Source organism: Rhipicephalus microplus, chromosome 2 (genome assembly GCF_043290135.1).
Source record: "Rhipicephalus microplus isolate Deutch F79 chromosome 2, USDA_Rmic, whole genome shotgun sequence".
In the NCBI taxonomy this organism is placed as follows: Eukaryota; Metazoa; Arthropoda; class Arachnida; order Ixodida; family Ixodidae; genus Rhipicephalus; species Rhipicephalus microplus.
In genome coordinates this window covers 25,961,638-25,981,913 of record NC_134701.1, presented here as the reverse complement: position 1 = coordinate 25,981,913, position 20,276 = coordinate 25,961,638, and the positions used below count along the sequence as shown (strand labels likewise).

At 43.7% G+C, this 20,276-nt stretch overlaps 1 protein-coding gene across 1 annotated transcript; it reads left to right on the top strand.

Annotated features, from left to right (window-relative positions):
- The first annotated feature begins 7,376 nt into the window (after positions 1-7,376).
- LOC142796187 (uncharacterized) lies at positions 7,377-19,077 on the top strand. The gene is made up of 5 exons (XM_075886335.1): positions 7,377-7,745; positions 12,739-12,801; positions 14,956-15,044; positions 18,472-18,631; positions 18,729-19,077. Exons 2-5 carry the CDS (start codon positions 12,798-12,800, stop codon positions 18,989-18,991), a joined length of 516 nt encoding a protein of 171 aa, XP_075742450.1. The 5' UTR covers positions 7,377-7,745; positions 12,739-12,797; the 3' UTR covers positions 18,992-19,077.
- The last annotated feature ends 1,199 nt before the right edge of the window (positions 19,078-20,276 follow it).

The window sequence follows — 20,276 nt, the reverse complement described above, 5'->3', positions numbered from 1 at the left end:
TACAACTCAAGAGCGTCGACGCCAAGTGGCAAAAAAATTATGATGGAAACAATGTGATCAAATGCACACGTCAACCACCAACCAAGGTCCTATGCTAGAGGGAATATCGCAAAAAGTCTTGAACGCCTAATGTCACTGGCTCATACTCAGCGTTCTCAATCAAAATCTTGACCTCCCACACAGCATATTATTTCAACAACCTGCCACCTCTCACCATGTCATGAAACAAGCTCGAGTATACACAAACCCTCCTCACCGTTAGGTAGTTAGATAGCTCCACTAGTGCTTCACTCTCGGAACACATAGACCAGGGCCGTAACTAGACGGGTAGTGAGGAGGTTCTGAGCCCCTGAAGTATTTTCATGCTCTGACTTTTCGTCAACAATAGCTTAATCTGGGCAAGTTGGTTCATCGTGGTTGTGTTCTAGTAACAGTTAGAGAAGTTCAGGAAGAGACAAAAAGGACAGGAAAGAGCGCTGACTGCCAACTAAATTTTATTGAAGGTACTATGCCCACTTTTTTACAGAGTACAAGAACAGTGCTCATGCACAACGACACATGTGAGACCATGATAATATAATCTTAACTGAGAAAAGAATACTCTCTCTCCGAATAATTGAGTGAAGGTATACTGATGCACTGATCCATGGCCTTCCTGACAAGAAAATGCTTTCACAGTCTCTCTTTCATTTCTTGTTCTTGCCTTTTTCAAAAACAGTGTTTTATGAAACATAGAACTGCACTTACATTCTTTACAGTGTATGGCCATGCGACTACCATAGCCATTCTTAACATTTTAAGCATGCTGTCTTGCTCAAACAATGGGGCATTGCCCAGTTTGTCTTATGTTTACGTTTCCACGTGTCAATAGTATCTCATACACAACATTATATTGGCATTCAGTATACCTATTCTCGTGACGAATGGTGAAATAATGGCTATTCCTGTTGCTTTTTAGTACACACACTTTTGAAAACTTGCAAGGGATGGCAAATAACAAGATAAAATCATATCGGCTCGCTATTTTCTTTATATTGTGAAACACCTTGTGTACGTACGGTATAGCATGCAAAGATCTTTGGTCATTCTGTTTTTATTTTGGTCCTGTTTTGTTTAACTTGACTTTCTGCAGGAGGGTTTAGCACACGGGTGTTATGGTGCTGTTGGGATATCCAGCATCCTTTAGTCTTTTAATCTGGTTTTTAAGGCTTACCTCATCCTTGTGCTCACATGACTTCTAAAGGGTGGCCTCAATGCACGTGGTGGCAATTCCTCTGTGTAAATTGTGTAAATGTGTAATCATGTGTTATGATGTACTAAAAAAGATGTCCCAAGAACCAGAATAAGTGACAGTAGTCAAAGTTTCTGTCACTGCCTTTATACAAATACCAGTTTATTTGTTGCCTCCTGCAGTATTTTAGGGCCTCTTATATAGATAGGATGTTTTCTCACTTTTATTACATTTTTGTATTGATGATGCCATATGCTCAGGAGGTAGAATGTCGTTATGTTCTTTCTGATAACTTCTAGCTTCTGAGCAAAGATAATGTTTCAGAAAAATGAAAAAAGGCTAGCATAATATTAAGGCATGGGAAGAAAGCAGAGTTTATCAAAAATGAATGCATTAGTTGGGAATGAGAAAAAAAGATGGATGACAGGTCAGTAATGTCAATTAATTTATATTAGGACACATGAAATGTATCAGAGGGTGGCAGGCGATTAGTTCCAATGAGATCGAGAAATTATCAGCCATAATATGAAATTGGCTCATACAGGACAGGGAACATTGATTGGGCTTCCACCCTGCAGTGGACATAATATAGGCTTAACGCTAACAATGAGCAAAGCCTGTGAAATTAATGCTCCATGAAATGAGCAGTACTGCACAGATTGCTGTGCTAGACTTCCCATTTTGCATGTTTTTACCAACTTATCCTGCTCGCTGTTCAGACACAAAGCTTCACCAGAAAAACAATGTTATACTTGGTGAGGATAATGCCAGTGAATCCACTGTTTTATCTACACCTTTCCTTGCTTATGTCCTCCTCCAAACTATACGATTTTTCTTGGAAATGTTCTGCTTACAGCACACCAACCGATCAAGTGAAACAACTTTATTGGGGTCCTGCAGGACGCGCCCTAGTATGCAATCACCATTTCACTTCACGTTACAACATATATACTGGTGGTAAAAATATTCTCTGGCAGGGTACAGAAGTGCATGCACTGAGCTAGCTTGTGCAGCGCGGTCTATTCCAGAAAGCTGAACCTATGTTTGGTACAGAATTTTGTAACCACACGATGCTTGCACAGATTAAATGTGGCCACACATAGCAACTTCTGAGCTTTTTTATGAAATGATCTCGCAGTATCTGAAAACATTTGTTTTTTTGTTTACTTCATAGTTCCCAGTGAAATATTTCTCGTGTTCCTCTCATTGAATAATGGCATTTGGTGTGACTAAGGTGTTCCTAATGCCTCACTATGAGATCAGAAAAATGATTCTCCTTGAAATTGCTTCACAAGCATTTCCTAAGATATTGAATGACACTGCTTGCACATGTACAAACATTTGCTAGTTTTATTGAGGGTTGATGATAAAGGGAATCAGTTGGTGCATCCAAGCCGGACCGAGATTGACTGGCCCTTAAAAGGGCGGTTTAGTTATATATCTTGCAGCTTGTTCCAGGTAGACAGGGCTTCATTCTGTAGAAATGGTAACTCATCACACTGGTTCCCCAGCATGAAGAACATAACTTGATGCTAACACTGACTCAGATGTTCTGAAATGTCATAGAGGGTACATGAAGGCTGGGTACATGAAGGTTGCAGTTATACTAACTGTACAGTCAGCATGCTTGTGTGATATGTGCATAGCTGCATCAAAGCCACGTGTGAGAATTGCGTGAACAGCTGAAAATCTCAATGGCAGCATAGCTTAAGAAGTCTGTCATCCCTTTTTTGCCAGTTTCCAATATCATCCTTCCCTTTTCATGCATCTTCTTTCAATATATCTGGGGTTTTAATTCCCAAAACCATGATATAATAATGAGAAGCAAATTTTGAACATCTGGTGTTCTTTAACATCTTCACTTGTTTGCAGCACAACACCAGAAACACAGGACAGGGAAGGAGCAAAAGAGAAAGAAAAGACGGCGCCGACTCTGAAAAAGATGGCACTGACATCATGACACGCACATGTCGTGATGTAAGCTGCCCAAAGAGTGGCCTCCCGTGAGAATAGTGAAGAATTTGGAATAGGATCTACCAGTAAGGGCTTTGTGTGTAATTCACAAACAGTGAAAAAGATCCACCAGGGGTGAACCACAGGTACATGCTGCACTCTGGTTGAGAGAGAGCAGAGTAAAACAGATGTGCCAGACAGGAGATTATAAATGGTTTTGTCTGGAGCTGGTGCCAGACCGAGCTCTGATTAAGCGTAAGGGAGTATTGAGCGCCAGGCCAATCTGATCCCATTCCTGTGATGGGGTGCAATGTGATGACAGGTGCGAATTCCATTTTCTTTTTTTTCCATGGGTTTAGGGAAATAATTTTTCAGGGATCAGATGAAAATACCTCCGACATACATAATAACATGCTTATTCTTGGGCGTAGTCATGCCTAGCCACCAGATTGGGAGAAAAAGGAATGTTTCCCGAAATGTGCGATAAAGTGTTTGGTGCTACGCCTTGACGGAAGTATTGATAGGTGCTTTGGAATTCGGTACGCCGTTTCTGTAATCGTTAAATATGCAACTGCATGTGCCACTGCTAGGGATAGCGTGACACTCCCAGCCATTTCGGGGTAAGCCGTTTTAATCTACATGAAGATGTTAATGAGCCCGTTCTCCATCACAGCAGTAGCTGTGGCCATTCCTTCAACTAGGCCTACTGCAGCGCCAACTAAACGTCTGCATGAATTTAGCGCTAGTACCGTACATAATAATCAGCACGTGCCTTGGGTTCACTTCGATGGTGTTGTGAATTCATCTTGCGTGACAATGGTTTAAGTTGCATGCGTGCCTTAATCATTATTGCAATAGGAGACCATGATTTATCGTCACGCATGGTGTTGCTTAGCTCGGTCCTCAGTGTTCGAAGCAGGTTCCGCCTTGTGAGTGCATGAGAGAGGCACAAGAGTTGATTTCTGCTCTGTGTTTCTATAATTCCCTAGCCTGTATTATACAGGAAGCGAATAGTGCTGGTGTGCATCAGCTGCCTCGGTGCACTCTCAACCGCCTGCCTGGTAAGACTGATAGCTCATTCTATCAGCGCCTTGTCGTACTCCCTCCTCACACTGCGACATGTCCTCCACTTGGAGGACATGATGACGGAACAAGATAATACGAAGCCCAAAACCGCAATGTTTGCAAGCCACAACCCGAGCAAACAATTCAACGGTGAGGCCAGAAAATCTACCTGACTAGGCCTGGAGCAACAAGCCAGAGAGCATATTCTTGGCTGGATAGATGGATGGATGTGGCCGTACCCTTTAGATCGGGCGGCGGCTAACGTCACCTAGCCGTAATGCTTAGTGAACTAACCACTAGATTTTTTTTTCCCCTTTAAATAGTAAAGTTGGACAGGTACTTTGAAGTGAAGGGTTTAATTTTCAATCGTGCCTTGACTTTAGCCACCAATCAAATAACCTCCTTCTAGTTAAGTCTACCCGCTTAAAGTCTATTTTGCCCTCCCTGTCCCTAAACACCAGTGCTTTGAAAAACTCTGCGCCATCATCTTGAACTATAAGGTGAAGCCCTTTACAGAGCATTGTCAAGTGTTCGGCAGTTTTTTCTTTCTCTTCGCACTCACTGCATATTGTGTCTACCTCTTCATATTTGGCTCGATATGTCTTGGTTCGCAATACTCCCGTCCTGGCCTCAAACAGTAGAGAACTACCCTGAGTATTATCATAGATTCTTTCTTTGGCAATTTCCTGCTTAAAGTTCGATAGATCTCTAGTGCGGACTTCTTAATCATGCCAATTCTCCACATTACAGTGTCCGTTTCCTGCAGTTCCTTTTTAACCGATAGTTCTTTCTGGTTTGGCCACCTGCTGTTTTCTAAGTATTTACCAGTCAATTTCCTGGTTCGCTTCCTCCATTTTGTATTGACATTCTTCATGTACAAGTAGCTGAAAACCTTCATAGCCCAACGCTCCTCCCCCATTTCTCTCAATCGCTTCTCAAATTTTATCTTGCTGCTAGCTTCCCTGCCATCAAATGATGTCCATCCCATATCACCTTGTACTCCCTGGTTTGGTGTATTCCCGTGAGCTCCTAAAGCAAGCCTACATATTTCACGTTGCCTAATTTCTAATATTGCTTGAACTTCTGACCTCATGCACAAGACCGCGTTGCCGAACGTCAGCCCAGGAACCATGACCCCTTTCCATATTCCTCTCACAACATTATACTCATTGTAATTCCACAGTGCCCTATTTTTCATCACTGCTGCATTCCTGTTATCTTTAGTCGTCACGCATATTTCGTGTTCCCTCAGGTACTCGGTCCCATTGCTTATCCATACGCCCAGTTATTTGTATTTATCTGTTATCTCTAGCGTGACTTCCTGTATTCTAAGCTCACTAACTTTGTTATCATTAAAAATCATGACTACTGATTTTTCCTAACTGAATCTAAAATCTAACCTATCTCCCTCATTACCCCAGATGTCCATCAACCTCTGCAAATCTTCCTTGTTGTCGGCCATTAGCACTATATCATCTGCGTAGATTAATGCTGGTAGTGCCTGATCAATGAGTTTTCCTTATTTGACTAAAGAGAGGTTGAAGCCAAGTCCCCTTGCCTCTAACTTGGCCTCTAATCCTTGTAGGTACATCATGAATAAGAAGGGTGACAGTGGGCACGCTTGCCTAAATACACGTTTCACCACTGTGGGCTTGGATACCTGTTTTTCCCACTTTTTAACTACCTTGTTAGTTTTATAGATTTCCTTTAAAAGATTAGTGACTCCATCTTTTACACCCAGTGTGTCTAGTATTCCCCACAAGTCCTCTTGAACCACGCTATTGTACGCTCCCTTGAATTTCTGCAGGCCGGTAGGAAGCTTCACAGCGCAGCGCCTGATCTTGTGAAACGGCGCAGCGATGCAGGCAGGGCATTCAATTCCCTCCCTATTTTTTGTATACTACTGTCCTTGTGTACATCGTAGAACACATAACAGTAATGATAGCAAACAGATCATTGATTCGGGTAGGCTTGGTGTTTTTATTTAAAATGGAACAACGAGGAAGCTGCTGAAGCTCGTGCCTGTATACAGCTGCTTTATATGGAGATGAAACTTTAACGAAAAAAAAATGTAATGATAAACAGTAGGCTCATAACAAACAACATTTCTCTGAGGGTGCATGGAATATATGTCCCATGCAAGGCTATGCATTGCAGTCCTTACTGCATTAATTATGTACACGTACTGCAGGGCATGCAAGTGTATGCAGACACACGCTGACGAAATGACATTTTTTGCTACATACAAACGTGCACCGCACCAAATAAGACGCACGTGTTTGTATAGTCAGGGAACACTCGTGAATATTGATGAAATCACACAGCTCGCTTACAGTATAAAATAAACACAATTGCGAACAATAAAATGCGACGCTGTTTAAAGAGGCGGACCCAGGTTACGAGGAGAATTATCAGTATGGCATACACACCACGTGTCAAGCTTTTGCAACATCTAAAGAGACTAAATATGGAAAGTTGCCTTTGTAAGTTAACATGACAGTACCAAATGGAGAAGCCACACGAGAGAACAATTCATCGTGGGCTAAATAATGTGTTTTAAATATTATACACAGCTTTGCAAGATAATATCGACGAGTTTTACTCGTCTAGGTGTGGGAGGTGTAGGCCTGATAAAATGCGATGTTGCTTCAGAGCCTTTCTTTCGTAATATTGCAATTTTATTCAACTCTTTCAAACGCGGCACCGTAAATTTCTACTGGGTGCTCGAACACGGCAAGCAGGTCGCGGGGCAAAATCTTTGTAACATTTTATTACCGAAACGGCGATACTAGCAATGCTTGAGCTGCACTTGCTGTTTTCTAAATTGTAACCTCCTCAATCTCATCACTGTGATCAGGAAACAGAGAGGAAAAGTACAGCAGTAGTACGTAGAGAAATATTCAATTTCAAGCCCTTTAGCAATATCATCTAAACAAATTGCCAGTTCACTGTTGAATTCTCGATGGAAACAAACAGCTGATCAGGGACGCAAGCTTGGCTTGGCACTGGCTTGGCCGTTCATACAGAGCCAAAAGCCGCTGCAGGAAACTGGATTGCGGATCGTATTGAGACAAAATATTTTATACAATTTTGTTTTCTTTGTTTCATTTCTCTAATTGCTCTTGTGATGGCGTGGACCGCGCTTCGTGATCTCATGTACCGGCGCACTGTTTTTAAGTTTAGTATGGCGCACGATAATGCATGATTGCGTGCTTTAATTTAAAAAGGTTCGCGAGTATGGCAGCAACACTGCAATGTCGGGAAGAGGCACGGGGAAGAGGAAGAGGATAGTAGTAGAACCAGTAGCAGCTGCATGCCCGGGTGGAGCGACGGATGCCCAGATGGAGGAATGTCAACCCGATGCCTTTTGTGTTGGCCGTTCTGGCAGTTCCGCCGACTTTATAGAAAGAGACGACCCCGTCGCTTGTCCTCTTCTCTTTTCCTTCGGGCATCAGCGACAACATTGACGGACGACGTGTTCGACTTCACAGTGCACGTGAGTATAGGTTGGTTTTTCATTCGAGTGAATTCTTGTTCAGATTTGCAACTTGTCGACTTCATCCTGATCACCTGTCACCGGCAATAAGTCACATACGTGTGATATTTAGGTGAAATAAATGATAATGCACATTTTCTGCTCCATTTGCGTGACTTAGCTACACCAGGACATGAGGTAAAGCCTTTGTCGCCTAGCCACTAGCAGGCAAGATCGATCACTCGCATGCTTCAGTTCACGAATCAACGCGGCTGCCTCAAAATTAGTAAGCTGCTCGCAAAGAAATCTTACCGAGGCAATTTTTTTTCTGTGAACAATGCACCGTAGATTTGTCTTGAATAACAAAAAAAAAAAACTTGAAAAATAAATGTCGCGACCTTTTAAAAAACGCCGTGTCTAAGAGCTAGACGCGGCATTTTGTAAAAGGCTCATTAAATTCAGTATGTTTTCGTAGTTTCTGCTTGAAATTATTGTCTATGAATTTCATGGCCCAATCTTTTGCTTTGGCTGAAAATCTCGGCGGCAAAAACTTTGTTCAGTGTCCCTTTAAGGGCAGGTGTAGATGCCATCATTTCAGTCGCAAATCTTTTTGCTAGTCGGTCGGCTGGTTAACAATAAGGGTACTAACTAGAGTTCCAGATTTCATCAGCAACACATCGTCATGGCTTCATCAGATGCTGCATTATATACATTCTATCCTCGTTTTTAAATAGGTGTACCGTATGGTCCACTGTTACAGGAAACAAGCGAGCTCATGGACAGTGAGCCATGTGGTGCTAACTGGCAGCGAGGCTTGTGAATGGGACGCATGCGCATAGAATCGGGGTGCGCCCAGTTTTGTCTGCCATTTCTCCGCCTGTACGCATGACAGCATTGAAAAGCGCATCCGTATTTTAGCTGCGCAATTTATCTAGCCCAGTGCCTCCTGCTTCAGGTATTTCCTGTGAGCACAAAAAATGCATGATTTTAATCGTTGCTGCAGTGTTTTGCAAGTTGTCACCGTAAAGCACATAATATTTTTCGCATAATGCTCGCTGCAACTAGCAAGTTTCGATGACTCAAAATGCTGTTCAGGTTTGATGTAGCAAACATTTTAAGCTCGTCCTCGTGACCTTGAAGTATTGGTTCATTAAATAATGGAAGGCAGAGTTGGCATCACTTGATTTACAGTGTGAAAATGAAAAGTGCGAAGGTCCGTGCCTCGCAAGTAAGCCCCGAGAGCATGAGCAGAGAAGTAGCAGATGAGGATGCTCATGCGCTGCATTTCCAAATCTCACCAGCACTAATGCTTGACGGACTGCTGGCCACGCACTAGCGTGTTCTTTCTGAAACAGGACTTTGGCCCTGTAAGCAAGTTCTTGAAGGGCATAAGTAAAACGTAGAATGGGCCCCCTAAATGCACCCATCCTTGAACCATTGGGCTTATGAATTAGTGCCCTTTTCAAAATACAACTATTCTGAGCTATAAATTGTGACAGAACAGTGCATGAAGTTTATAAATGGGAAAAAAGTCTTTAAATGTCCCCTTTATACGTAGTGTTCTTGTGATGTCACTTCTGCCGTTGTCGCCCTCTCCCACCATGCCCGGGTAACTCCCTGGGTAACTACGGCAGTTCACGTGCTGCAGTGCGGTTTGTTGGGGGCTCGTCATCTGTTGCTGTGAACGATGTGGAAGCATTGTGGTTTTTTGTTGTCTTACTTTAACGAGCTCATTGGATTAGGAAGGCCTCGCTCGTTCACTCGATACAAGACCAGATAATCAAGATGTGCGACACATATACCAGCCACGGCGTACACCGGCTGCCCGCCACAACCTATGAGGGCCTATTATCTTGCTTTCACTACAAATTGCCTGGCCTAAAAACAAGTGAAAGCTCAAAATCTCTCGAGCCGCAATTTTAAGAGTGGATGTGCGAAGCGCAGCTGCTCTCATCGAAAACTAGTCGTGCAGAGCTAGGCAAGTTTACAAGAGATATAATATTATGAATATATTGTCACGGCCTACGCCACCAAAGTAGCAATGCCCCCCCCCCCCCCCCCCCCCCGAAGTGTTTTAAACAGTGCTGATGTTGAGCTTGAGCCTCTTTGATTGCAATTTGTGGAAATAGCCGAGGAAAATATTATACAAGGCAGATAGCGACTTTGCGTGGTGTGTGCCGCGGTAATGCCAGTCATCACTTTATTTTTTGCGTATGCTTTAACACACTTTTCACTTTGTATTTTGCTTTTGTTGTACGCTAATGTACAGTGGAGTCACTGAACATGATAAGAGACCGTGTATAGAATTAATTGACTAATTAAAAAAATCCTGACGCCCAACTTGAACCGATCGGCTATACTTCAAAGTGAACTAATATTGTTTCCCATTTTTTATAGTTTGTTTCAATGCAATACCAAATCTCCGCGATCGCCATCACGATTTTAACCGCCTTCCTCGCCATCATGATTCTAACTGTGGGCAAGTTTGTATGTACAGTATCTTGGTAAGCTATATCTGTTTGCAGGTAAATACTTGGCTATGGCACTTACCCGTAATGAAGTTGTACCTGAAGATGCAAATATTGCAAAGTTTCTTCAAGTAGCTTTTGTTCATCTGCACCAGCCAAATACGCTGGTACTTTTAGGAAAATCGGAATGTGCGTTCTCAATTTCAGGTTATAACTTTCAGCGAAGAAACACCCTAAGCTCTGCTCCCTCTGCGTGGACTACTAAATCAACTTGCCTCACTAGCAGCTCATAATTTCTCAAACTTGCATCTTGAGGCAAAACTAAACGGGTGCAAGCACGAGGAGACAACATGGCAGTTGTAGGCGATAGATTCGGTTGGTGCCCGGGCATGTTGGTGGCGCATTTCGGAAGTGACGAAAAGGCGCTGCGAGATGCACGTGCACACTTTGTATAGTTGCTGTATTGGACAGCAAACTTTTTTTCTTATCTGAGCAGTTTTACCAAAGGAAGCTTCATCATATGGCGTGATAAATGAAGTGAATCCACAGGTTGAACCACATCATAGCATCGCTGTGCTTTTGTACTATTTTTAGCTCGCAAAATTTATTTGTACATATAAGTGACAACTTGCCAGTAATAAGGCAGCACTTGTTTCTTTACCATATGATCATCTCCGGTGTGCTGCTGCCTCAATATTTCAAATTCTAAGCATTTACACCATTGTATGCTAACTTTTCCTTCAAAGTGAGACAAGCCACATGTGTACCGTAGATCAAGAAGCATGCCAGTTTTACGTACTTGCAAGGTAAACATCAGAAATGCACAGTTGATCAAAAATACTAGTTTAATGGTGCATCTACATAGCAAAGCACCTGTGGCACCTCGGGAACAAGATAATGCCACATATGTTACAAGAGATAATTAAAAAAGACAGGGGACGTTCCGTGAACAAATAGAAACAAAAATAAAATGGCACGTGGCAGCGAGCGAAGGCGGCAAGGGGGGGGGGGAGCCCGTGGGACTTCAGCGGATGAACGTAAGGTGTGTGTTTAATATGTGGAAGAAAAAAAAATTCAAAATTTTGGCAACACTGAAATGAGGGTGACTTAGTGAGTGCGCTCATGACGAGAGTAAACAGGGTTATTATTTTTTTTTTTTTTCAAATCTCTTTTGAAAGCCACAAAAAATCTGTATGTGGTGCAGCCTAACAGAAGGTCCGTGAAGGCAAATTATGAATTCGTCGTTGTACAAATGCCTTTTTTTTTTTTTTTTTTTTCATGCGCACCATTTCCGCCGCAGTGGTCCAGTGGCTAAGGTACTCGGCTGCTGACCCGCAGGGCGCGAGTTCGAATCCCGGCTGCGGCGGCTGCATTTCCGATGGAGGCGGGAATGTTGTAGGCCCGTGTGCTCAGATTTAGGTGCACGTTAAAGAACCCCAGGTGGTCTAAATTTCCGGAGCCCTCCACTACGGCGTCTATCATAATCATATAGTGGTTTTGGGACGTTAAACCCCACATATCAATCAATCAATCATGCGCACCATAAATAGTGCTCAAAATTTAATTGCATATGTTGTTTTCATCCTCGCTGTACTCCGTGCTGTTTATGATGTAAAAAAAAAGTAGCACGCTGAAGTGGTGCTGCTTTTGGGCAACAGTTGAAAATGGCGGGGTGCATGAATGCGGAATACTGCCGCTTACACTCAAATCACTCTTGTGGTCACCTCCCACTGTTTGCAGCATGTGTTGTGTATATACAGCTGCATATTTCCTAGCTAGAAAAATTTGATTTTAGGTGTTTCACGCCATTTTCCATGTAACTATTCCACAATTGCACACACTGATCAGCAGGCTTTCAATTGCGCTGAAGGACACAGGTGCCATAAAATTCATAGTCGATTCTTTCAAGAAACCGTGTGTAAAGGCTGAAGCTTCATGCGTACATACACACACACATACCATATTGTTTTTTGTACTTTATGAAAGCTGAGAAGGTCTCATGTGCCTCCAAGCGTAACCTGTCTTATTTATTCTACATCACCGCAAATGTTTTGTGAGTTTCAAATAAAAGTACTTTGTGCGCATGGCCACTTTTGGGTAATTTTTTTGTGTAGGTGTTATTTGAGCAGCCTACAGTGTTTACTTTATAAGCCTGTATGTATATGTTGCATTATAAGGATGCAGAATGTGTGTAGCTGTACAATATAGATGAAGTGAAAATGAAAAATTAAGTGTGTCTATTGTAGTGTTCTTGCAACCAATCTTACCCCCGTATTCTAGAACGTCCCTCCACTCAACGCTTCACCTTCACTTGAGATGGCTGATGGGAGCACCGTCTCTAAGCAGAGAAAATTGCTGCATGTCAGCAATAATCTGCTGCGATTCTCGAGTAGCGCAGCGTCGCTTTCAAACGAGCAGCGGCACAGTGCTCAACTCTGTCAAGTGAAGGGTGAAAGTCGAGTCGGGGAGCGTTTATGAATATGGGGGTTAGTTTTGTTGTCTTGTTAACCTGCCATTAACACTGGATTGATGCTACTTTGCTCTAGCTGTACAGTGCTCTCCAAGGCTCAAGGAGGCACCGCACGAGGAAGGCTCGGAGCAAACCATGCGTGAGTTTCCTTTCATTGTTACACTATGCACGTATTAAGTGATAGACTTTAATGTATGCTATTTGTATTGTGCAAGTTTTTAGGGACATACAACTTCCAACACTTATATGTTCTGACGAAAATCACGCAAGAATGAGAGAAGCTTGTGCAAAAATTATGCAAGAGTGTAAGAAGTTTTTGCAGAAGTCTGTGAAATGAAGTTTTGAAATTTTGTGGCAATGTGTCATTGTATAGTAGTCAACAGTCTTGCTCAGCATGCTTGACTGCAGGGCTCCCGGCTGCACAGGCGCATCTACGGAGTGCCTGATGCATGATGGGCCAAATGTCAGCCTGCACACTGGCGCCTCTTATCCCCGTTTGTCTGTTACATCAGTGTCTCTTGTAAAGGGGATCAACTGTGCTACTTTTTTTTTTTTTCGAATGTAATGAGTTCTTTTTCCAGATTATTGTTGTTTTAAGGTAGAGCCTCACATTTCTATCAAGTACTGAAGATTCTATTTTTCCTTCTAGATGCTATGAAGTCACTCCTTGTGTTACAATAGAGTGAACACTGTTATGAGAAAAGCTACTTTATGAAGTTAACTCACTCCATATTGACTTAACACACAGAATTGGTGAAAACTACACTCCATTCCAGCTGCATTAGGAATAATATTCATTTGCATACTTCTGTTTCTTTTGTTTGTTTGTTGGCTGGAGGTTTGGAGTATTGGGTGGCCATAGGGCACTGTGTAGTCTTTCTTCATCTTCCCAATTTTTTGAACATCAATTGATAGCCTAATGGGAAGCAGCCAGCATGCTGAAACAGCGGTGCAAGCATGCAAGATGTTCACCATTACATGCAGTCAGTTGCTGTGAGCAACCTACTGCATACAATTAACTGCGAGTGGTGAACTAACGCTGCACTATGTGTGCCTCCTGGAAAGCTGCAATAGTAAAGTGCCACAATCGTATAGTAACATGGATAACATCGCAATTTGTTTGTGGAATAATTTTGCAACGGAATCAATGGAGTTTTGGTAAATTTGTGTATCTGCCTGGTTCATCAAAGCTACAGAGTCAAATGCGGTATATTCTCGCGTATTATGTGTACTTTTTTTGTCAATCCGGTCATGTGCGAAGCTAGTAGGAATCGCTGGCCTAAAAGCTCAACTGGGAATATATGTTGCAGGCGCTGTCACAGCTGTCTCAAAGCGGATTGTCATTTGTTTGCTAAGCCTGTTCAAATGCCCCCATTTTCTTGAAGTTCTTCCGAACAGTGCTCACAAAAACCAGTTCCCACGACAGGGTTATACCAGAGAACATAAGTACTCTCCAATGATTGTCGGGAACCCAACGTAAAGCAAGATGCAGACAAGGAAGCGCGATGCCAACACAGGGCTGTGTGTGTCGCCCTTCATGTGTGTGTGTGTCCATTCCTTGTCCCAGTCTTCTATTGCGTTGTGTTCCCTCCGATATCTAACCAACACACCCAAGCTTCTATGCTAAGTCTTATTCAACGCACTCTTCTGCTGGCTCCCATACTGAATATTGCATGTCGAAGAACTCCACGCTGATGTGCTTAGCGGTAGCACGGTTTCAGTTTTCTTCGGTAAGCTTTATAACAGCAATCTGCCTCGTATATAATTATTGTAGCCAATCACAAGGAACGGTAAAAACGCAATGGCCAGATGGCGAAACCGAAAAAAAAAAAATGAGTGCGAAAACCTGCCTCATCTAGTTGATGTGACAGGTCCTTGCACGCGTTCAACATCTGTGCTGTGTCTCGGGAATACATTCTTGCCATGGAAGAGGTGGGAAGATAGGAGGCAAACCTTTAGGCATTTCGGACTACACATAAACAGGTTTCAGTTTTCAAGTTCGGTATTCTAGGGAAAGCATAAAAGTTCATGGAAGAAGGGACCTTGCACTCAGTTCATTTTGTGTAAGACTGCACTCGCCTGCTCGACAAGAGATGTGCCTGACCAGAGCATCATGAAGTCAAATGTGTCTGTGTGTGTGCTGGCAAGGTGGCTCGGGCTGGTTGGGGAGGGCAAAGTATGCGAGCAAAAAGTTTCTTGTAGTAAAGCAGGCTGGCTAATTATACTGGTGAGCAAATTATGTGAGGATGCAAATTGTGCGAGTAAATATGGTATGTACTCTTGTATGTTTCAGCTCTATTGCTACGGATCCTGCGGATCCAACTTGGCATCCGGCAGCAACAAAGACAGGTTCTGCAGGAGGTGCGACAGCTGAAGCACAAGGTACGGCTCTTGTCCGTGCCTCAGCACGCCCAGCCAGCACAGCGCCCCTCTGACCTTCCCCGGCTGCCTGCTGGTACAATTGGAGAAGTGGAGGCAGCAGAGGCAGCTGTGCAGAGTAAAGCTGTGACTGCGGCTTTGGTGTATATTTCTTGATTTTTAATATGCCTATGTAACATGCAGAAATTTAGTACTGCTTTAAGATACTGTGTTTCGGGAAACAAACTAGTCAGGTTATCTCATGAGCCACTGTACTACAGTCGAATATGAATAATTCGTACTCAAAGAGGCCAGAAAATTTGTTCAAATTAAAAGAAGTTCAAAGTAATGAAAGTTACCGTAATTACTTGAATCTAACACGCACCTTTTTTCCGGTTAAGAGAGTTCATAAATCGCATGTGCGTTAGAATCGAGTACGAAAAAAAAAATGAATATGGTCATTCTATTGCCATCGCCACTTACAAAATGGCCGCCCCCTACGTGCGTCGGCATGGCGCGTCGGTCATTTTTGCCTATGTGTTTCCCATGCGCGGCACTTCATACGTGTGCTGAGGAGTTCGTCATCTTGTAGTACATTAGCATCGACGGCATGGTAGGGCCGACTCCAAAAACTCGACGAGTGCACCACAATGCTGCTTCTAAAAGAAAAGTCGTCGCGTGTGCCGGAACGGACAGAAATCGGGCCGCATCGCGGTCATTCGGAGTTCCCGAAACGTGCGTGCGGGACTGGCGGAAACAAAAGCAAAATATTGTCGACAGCAAAGATTCACGCAAAGGCTTCAGTGGACCACAGCAGGGTCGGTTTCCACAAATTGAAGAGCTGCTCGGCGAGTATGTGATTAAGCAGTGAGCGGCACAGCGGCCCGTGACGACAGAATTGCTCCAAGTGCAGGCTATGCAGTTAGCCTTAGAAAAAGGGCTAATGCAGAGCCATTTTAAAGCGAGCAGGTGCTGGCTAACGAACTTTATGAAGAGAAAAGGCTTTTCCCTCCGAAGGCGAACGGGCATATGCCGGAAGTTGCCAGAGGAGTACGAAGAAAAGCTTCAGAGTCTTCAGAGGTTCCTCCTAAACTTGCGGCACAACAACGGCTACCTGCTTGGGCAAATCGGGAATGCCGATCACACGCCTCTTTACTTCGACATGCCTGGCACCACAACCGTCTAGGAGAAGGGGGCGAAGCAAGTTTGTGTACTGACATCGGGCCACGGTAAAACTAGAGTGACAGCAATGCTCTGTTGCACGTCAGATAGGCATAAGCTTCCCTCGTGCTTCATATTTAAACGGAAGACGCTCTCAAAAAGAGTCGTTTTCGCGAGTGGTGTGATCAAGCGGGCCAACGAGAAAAAAAGGGTGCGCGTTGCAACCGATGTCTTGGTTTTTTTTTTTTTGTCGTGGAAACCGGGCGCACGTTACAATCGAGGGCGCGGTAGAATAAAGTAAATACGGTAAACGAGCGGAGGGCTCACCATGCAGTGATGCATGTGCATGGAGAAGTTTTATTCACAAATTACAGGACATCCGTCATTAATTAAAGTAGTCAATACATGTCTGTACACGTTGGCCTTGCAACGAGTCAACAAGTTTTGCGTGCAGTTTGCAAAGCATTTGTACTTCGGCTTCAGTATTCTCCTGGCAAAAGAAGTTGCGCGCGGCAATGTCCAGTGCTGACACTCTTCAAAGACAACTGTGTTTCCACTGTTACCATCTGCGCTGCAGCCGGAGCGTGGCCAGCACATGATGAGAATGGAGGAGCGTCTCCACCTGGAGAAAAGCAGATCGGCATTCGAGAGAGAAACACTCCGCGGCAGCTTTTTTTTTTTCTCTCTTCATGCGTGGTGTTGAAAGAAGAGTCTCTACATAGCAGGAACGAAAAACAGGGAAGCGTGACACCGGCGCGTTGCAGATCGGCATGAGAGAGCCAACTCTCTGCGACAGCTTTTTTTCCCCTCTTTCTCTTCATGCGCAGTGTTAAGAGGAGAAGGGTCTCTACGTGGCAGGGACGGAAAAAGCCGAAGCAAGGCACAGGAATGTCGCAGATTGGCATTTGGCAAACATTCCACCGCAGTCTTTTCTTTCCTTTTCTTCATTTTCTTTTTCAAGCACAGCGATGAGGTGTCTGAAGTGCCACCGCAGGATTGGGCGGGATGCCCCACCGCGGTGGTCTAGTGGCTAAGGTACTCGGCTGCTGACCCGCAGGGCGCGGGTTCGAATCCCGGCTGCGGTGGCTGCATTTCCGATGGAGGCGGAAATGTTGTAGGCCCGTGTGCTCAGATTTGGGTGCACGTTAAAGAACCCCAGGTGGTCTAAATTTCCGGAGCCCTCCACTACGGCGTCTCTCATAATCATATAGTGGTTTTGGGACGTTAAACCCCACATATCAATCAATCAATCAATCAGGATTGGGCGGGGTGCTGAGAGAATTTTCGGAGCGCGGTATAGCTTTGATAGGACCACAGCGTCAGTTCGAATTAAGTGTGTTGGAATTAATGAGATTCCACTGTATTTACTATAGTCTGTGAAGTCCGAGTGAACTGTCCTAAGCTAGCAGACGATGTAGGCGGCATCGTGTGTTTGATGGGCAGTGACTAGCAATAGCCTGCTTAAAACAGACATTCAGTAATTTTGTTCATTTATCACCCTATTTCGTGTCCGCTGCGGCTCTCTCTACTTTGAGCTACAGTTCACCCTGCCTTGTGTTAGCCGATTTCTTACTTTTTTAAAAATCTAACATGCACCCAATTTCGCAGTGTGAAGAAAAATGCACCTTTGTTTATTGTGATGAGATTTCTATAGCGACATGCCTCTTTGTTGGCTATCACAGAAAAATATAAACAGCAAATGGTGCGACCATCTAGTGCGACCTTTATTTTTCTATCAGTTTCATCTATGACCAAGATTTGGTCGCTCTAAGGTTGCCTCTTAGTACGCCTTGATCATGTTCATTTATCTTGTTGTGCTCTGCTTACAATGCATTGATTAAAAACATGTCCAAGCTTCTTTTTGAATTCCACATATTTTATCGTTTTTCACCTATAGAAGCTACTCCTGGTCAACATTCAGGCAAAGACATTGTAACCTCGAAGAAACGTGTATTGGAATTTGAGCACTGTACAAAGTAATTATACTATTTCATAGCTAGAATCAATATTTATTAAGGGTTATAACAGTGTTGTATTTGATTTCATAACAGCGAAACTGCATTCAGAGAAGGACTCTGAAAGGTTCTCACACTGAGTGTGAGAGGGCTGATGTGGAAACCATTTTAGGTCAAGTGAGTTGAAGTTAGTGTAAAAAAAACAATGAAATGTTGTAATGCCCAAAAATTCAAGTTGTTGTTTTCAGTGTCCTCTTCTTGCAGATTTTTATCATGAAAACATTTCGATGTGCTGTTGCGTTCACCCCATCTATGCTTCTTGCATTTTTTTACAGTGCAAGCACCTCCTGCTGATTGGGGGACGTGACCTCCGAGAAATTGGTGTGAATGCCATGAAGGCTGTATTGGCACATGACGTGCAAGTGCTGTACAGCCTTCATGGCAGAAAAGGGAAAAGGGCCTTTGTGAACCTGAGGCTCTGTAGATTAGTGACAGGTTAGACTTGTTCATTGTTTTATGTGTGTGTACCCTTGTGTATTCTCTGTGCTGCAGTGCTTCATGTGTACTATGGTATTTCTGTTCTTGTATGCAGATGTCATCTGCCAAAAAGCAGGGTGCGACCAGGCGGAGGCCCTCAACTTTATTAAGAGGTGGCTGCCAGGGTCTGGTGATCGCTGTGGGGGCAGGAAGCGGCGCTTCAGAGAAGCATCTGTTGTGGAGCAGCCCAATGATCCCCACTCTCAGAGTGCAGATTATCGACTGCTCGCGGCAGCTGGCTTCCTGCCCAGCCACAGCAGCCAGGGCCTTGACAGCACCACTGTCACTGTGCCCCCAACGCAACCTGACCTGCAGTAGAGCGGGCCTTTTTTAGTTGTGTATATATATTTTTCAATGTATACATTTTTTGTTGTACCAAATAAATAAAAAAAACAAAGAATAAATAGTCTGCAGACTGTCGGTGGTGCACTGTTCGGCTAGCTTATGCTGATTCGGAAGCACCATCACCATGTTTTAGTTACAAAAAAATGCTCTAAAGTATGAATATTCTCGATTACCATGTGGGGGACATATGTGGGGATTGCAAGTGGGGGACATACGTTTTCAACATTTACTTCCTAACGACTTTTTTCGATCTGCTGTACCAAATACCAGTACCAAATAAAGCACTCGCTATTGCAAAAGATAAATTGGTAAAAAAATAAACTACGCTTCTAGTGTTAGCAAAGGGAATGAGGTATAAAAGATGAAATAGATCGAGTAACTGCTTTCAGTTCTCAGCATTTTTCTGTTGCGCCAAGTATACAGGGCTGCAAAGCTACAAGAGCGGGTCATCGAGGCATATTGTTTAAATCTTCTGGTAAGAAAAATTACCTACTAATAATGGTTACATAATGGCAAGCCAATCAGTAGCCAATATTCGTTGTGCAGGAAACATCGGTGTAATAACGGCATTTGATTGGCTGCAATGTGGCCCTGGATTGGTCCAATGTCGGTCGTACATCCGTAGCCAATATTCGTCGTGCAGCAAACATCGGCGTAAAAATGGCATGTGATTGGCTGAAATATGGCCCAATGTTGGCCGAATATTGGCAGCTTTGTCGGCAAAACGACGGCAATACGATGGACCTTCGTCGGCCCAATGTTGGTTGCATACTGGCTAAAACATCGGCAAAACGTCGGCCCATCATTGGCTTGAACGTCGGCCCATCATTGGCTTGAACGTCGGCCCGACATTGGAAGAAGTTGCACTTCCGACGTCGGCCCGACGTCGGTGCCGATGTTAGCCGATGTTGGTCCAAGATTGGTCCAACGGCGGCGTGCTGCCTGGGTAGATGCGTCGTAAAGCCTGAACTGATATCGCTCTTAGGAAAGAGCGAGAAATGGATAATAAACTTGGCAGTAACCGCCAATAAACTCTACCTGCTCCTTAGTCCACTGAGTTTTTTCCCCTTGCCGTTCTAAATTGTAACAAAAACATAGTGCTGTTGCAATTATCGCAGTGGCAATCGTTACAGGCAGCGATTGTTCGTGTTTATCAGATGTGCAAATTTTAGCAGATGCGGGTCCCGTACCTCCCAAATAAACAACCAACCGAACTGAAGTAAAACAGTGACTTCCTCATTTGGCTACCTCTTTAACA

Bases quoted from the DNA above. Each gene is read 5' to 3' on its own strand.
- LOC142796187 (XM_075886335.1), top strand. The intron at 15,045-18,471 runs GTACGGCTCTTG...ATTTTTTTACAG, and splicing joins TGCGACAGCTGAAGCACAAG to TGCAAGCACCTCCTGCTGAT. The intron at 18,632-18,728 runs GTTAGACTTGTT...TCTTGTATGCAG, and splicing joins GCTCTGTAGATTAGTGACAG to ATGTCATCTGCCAAAAAGCA.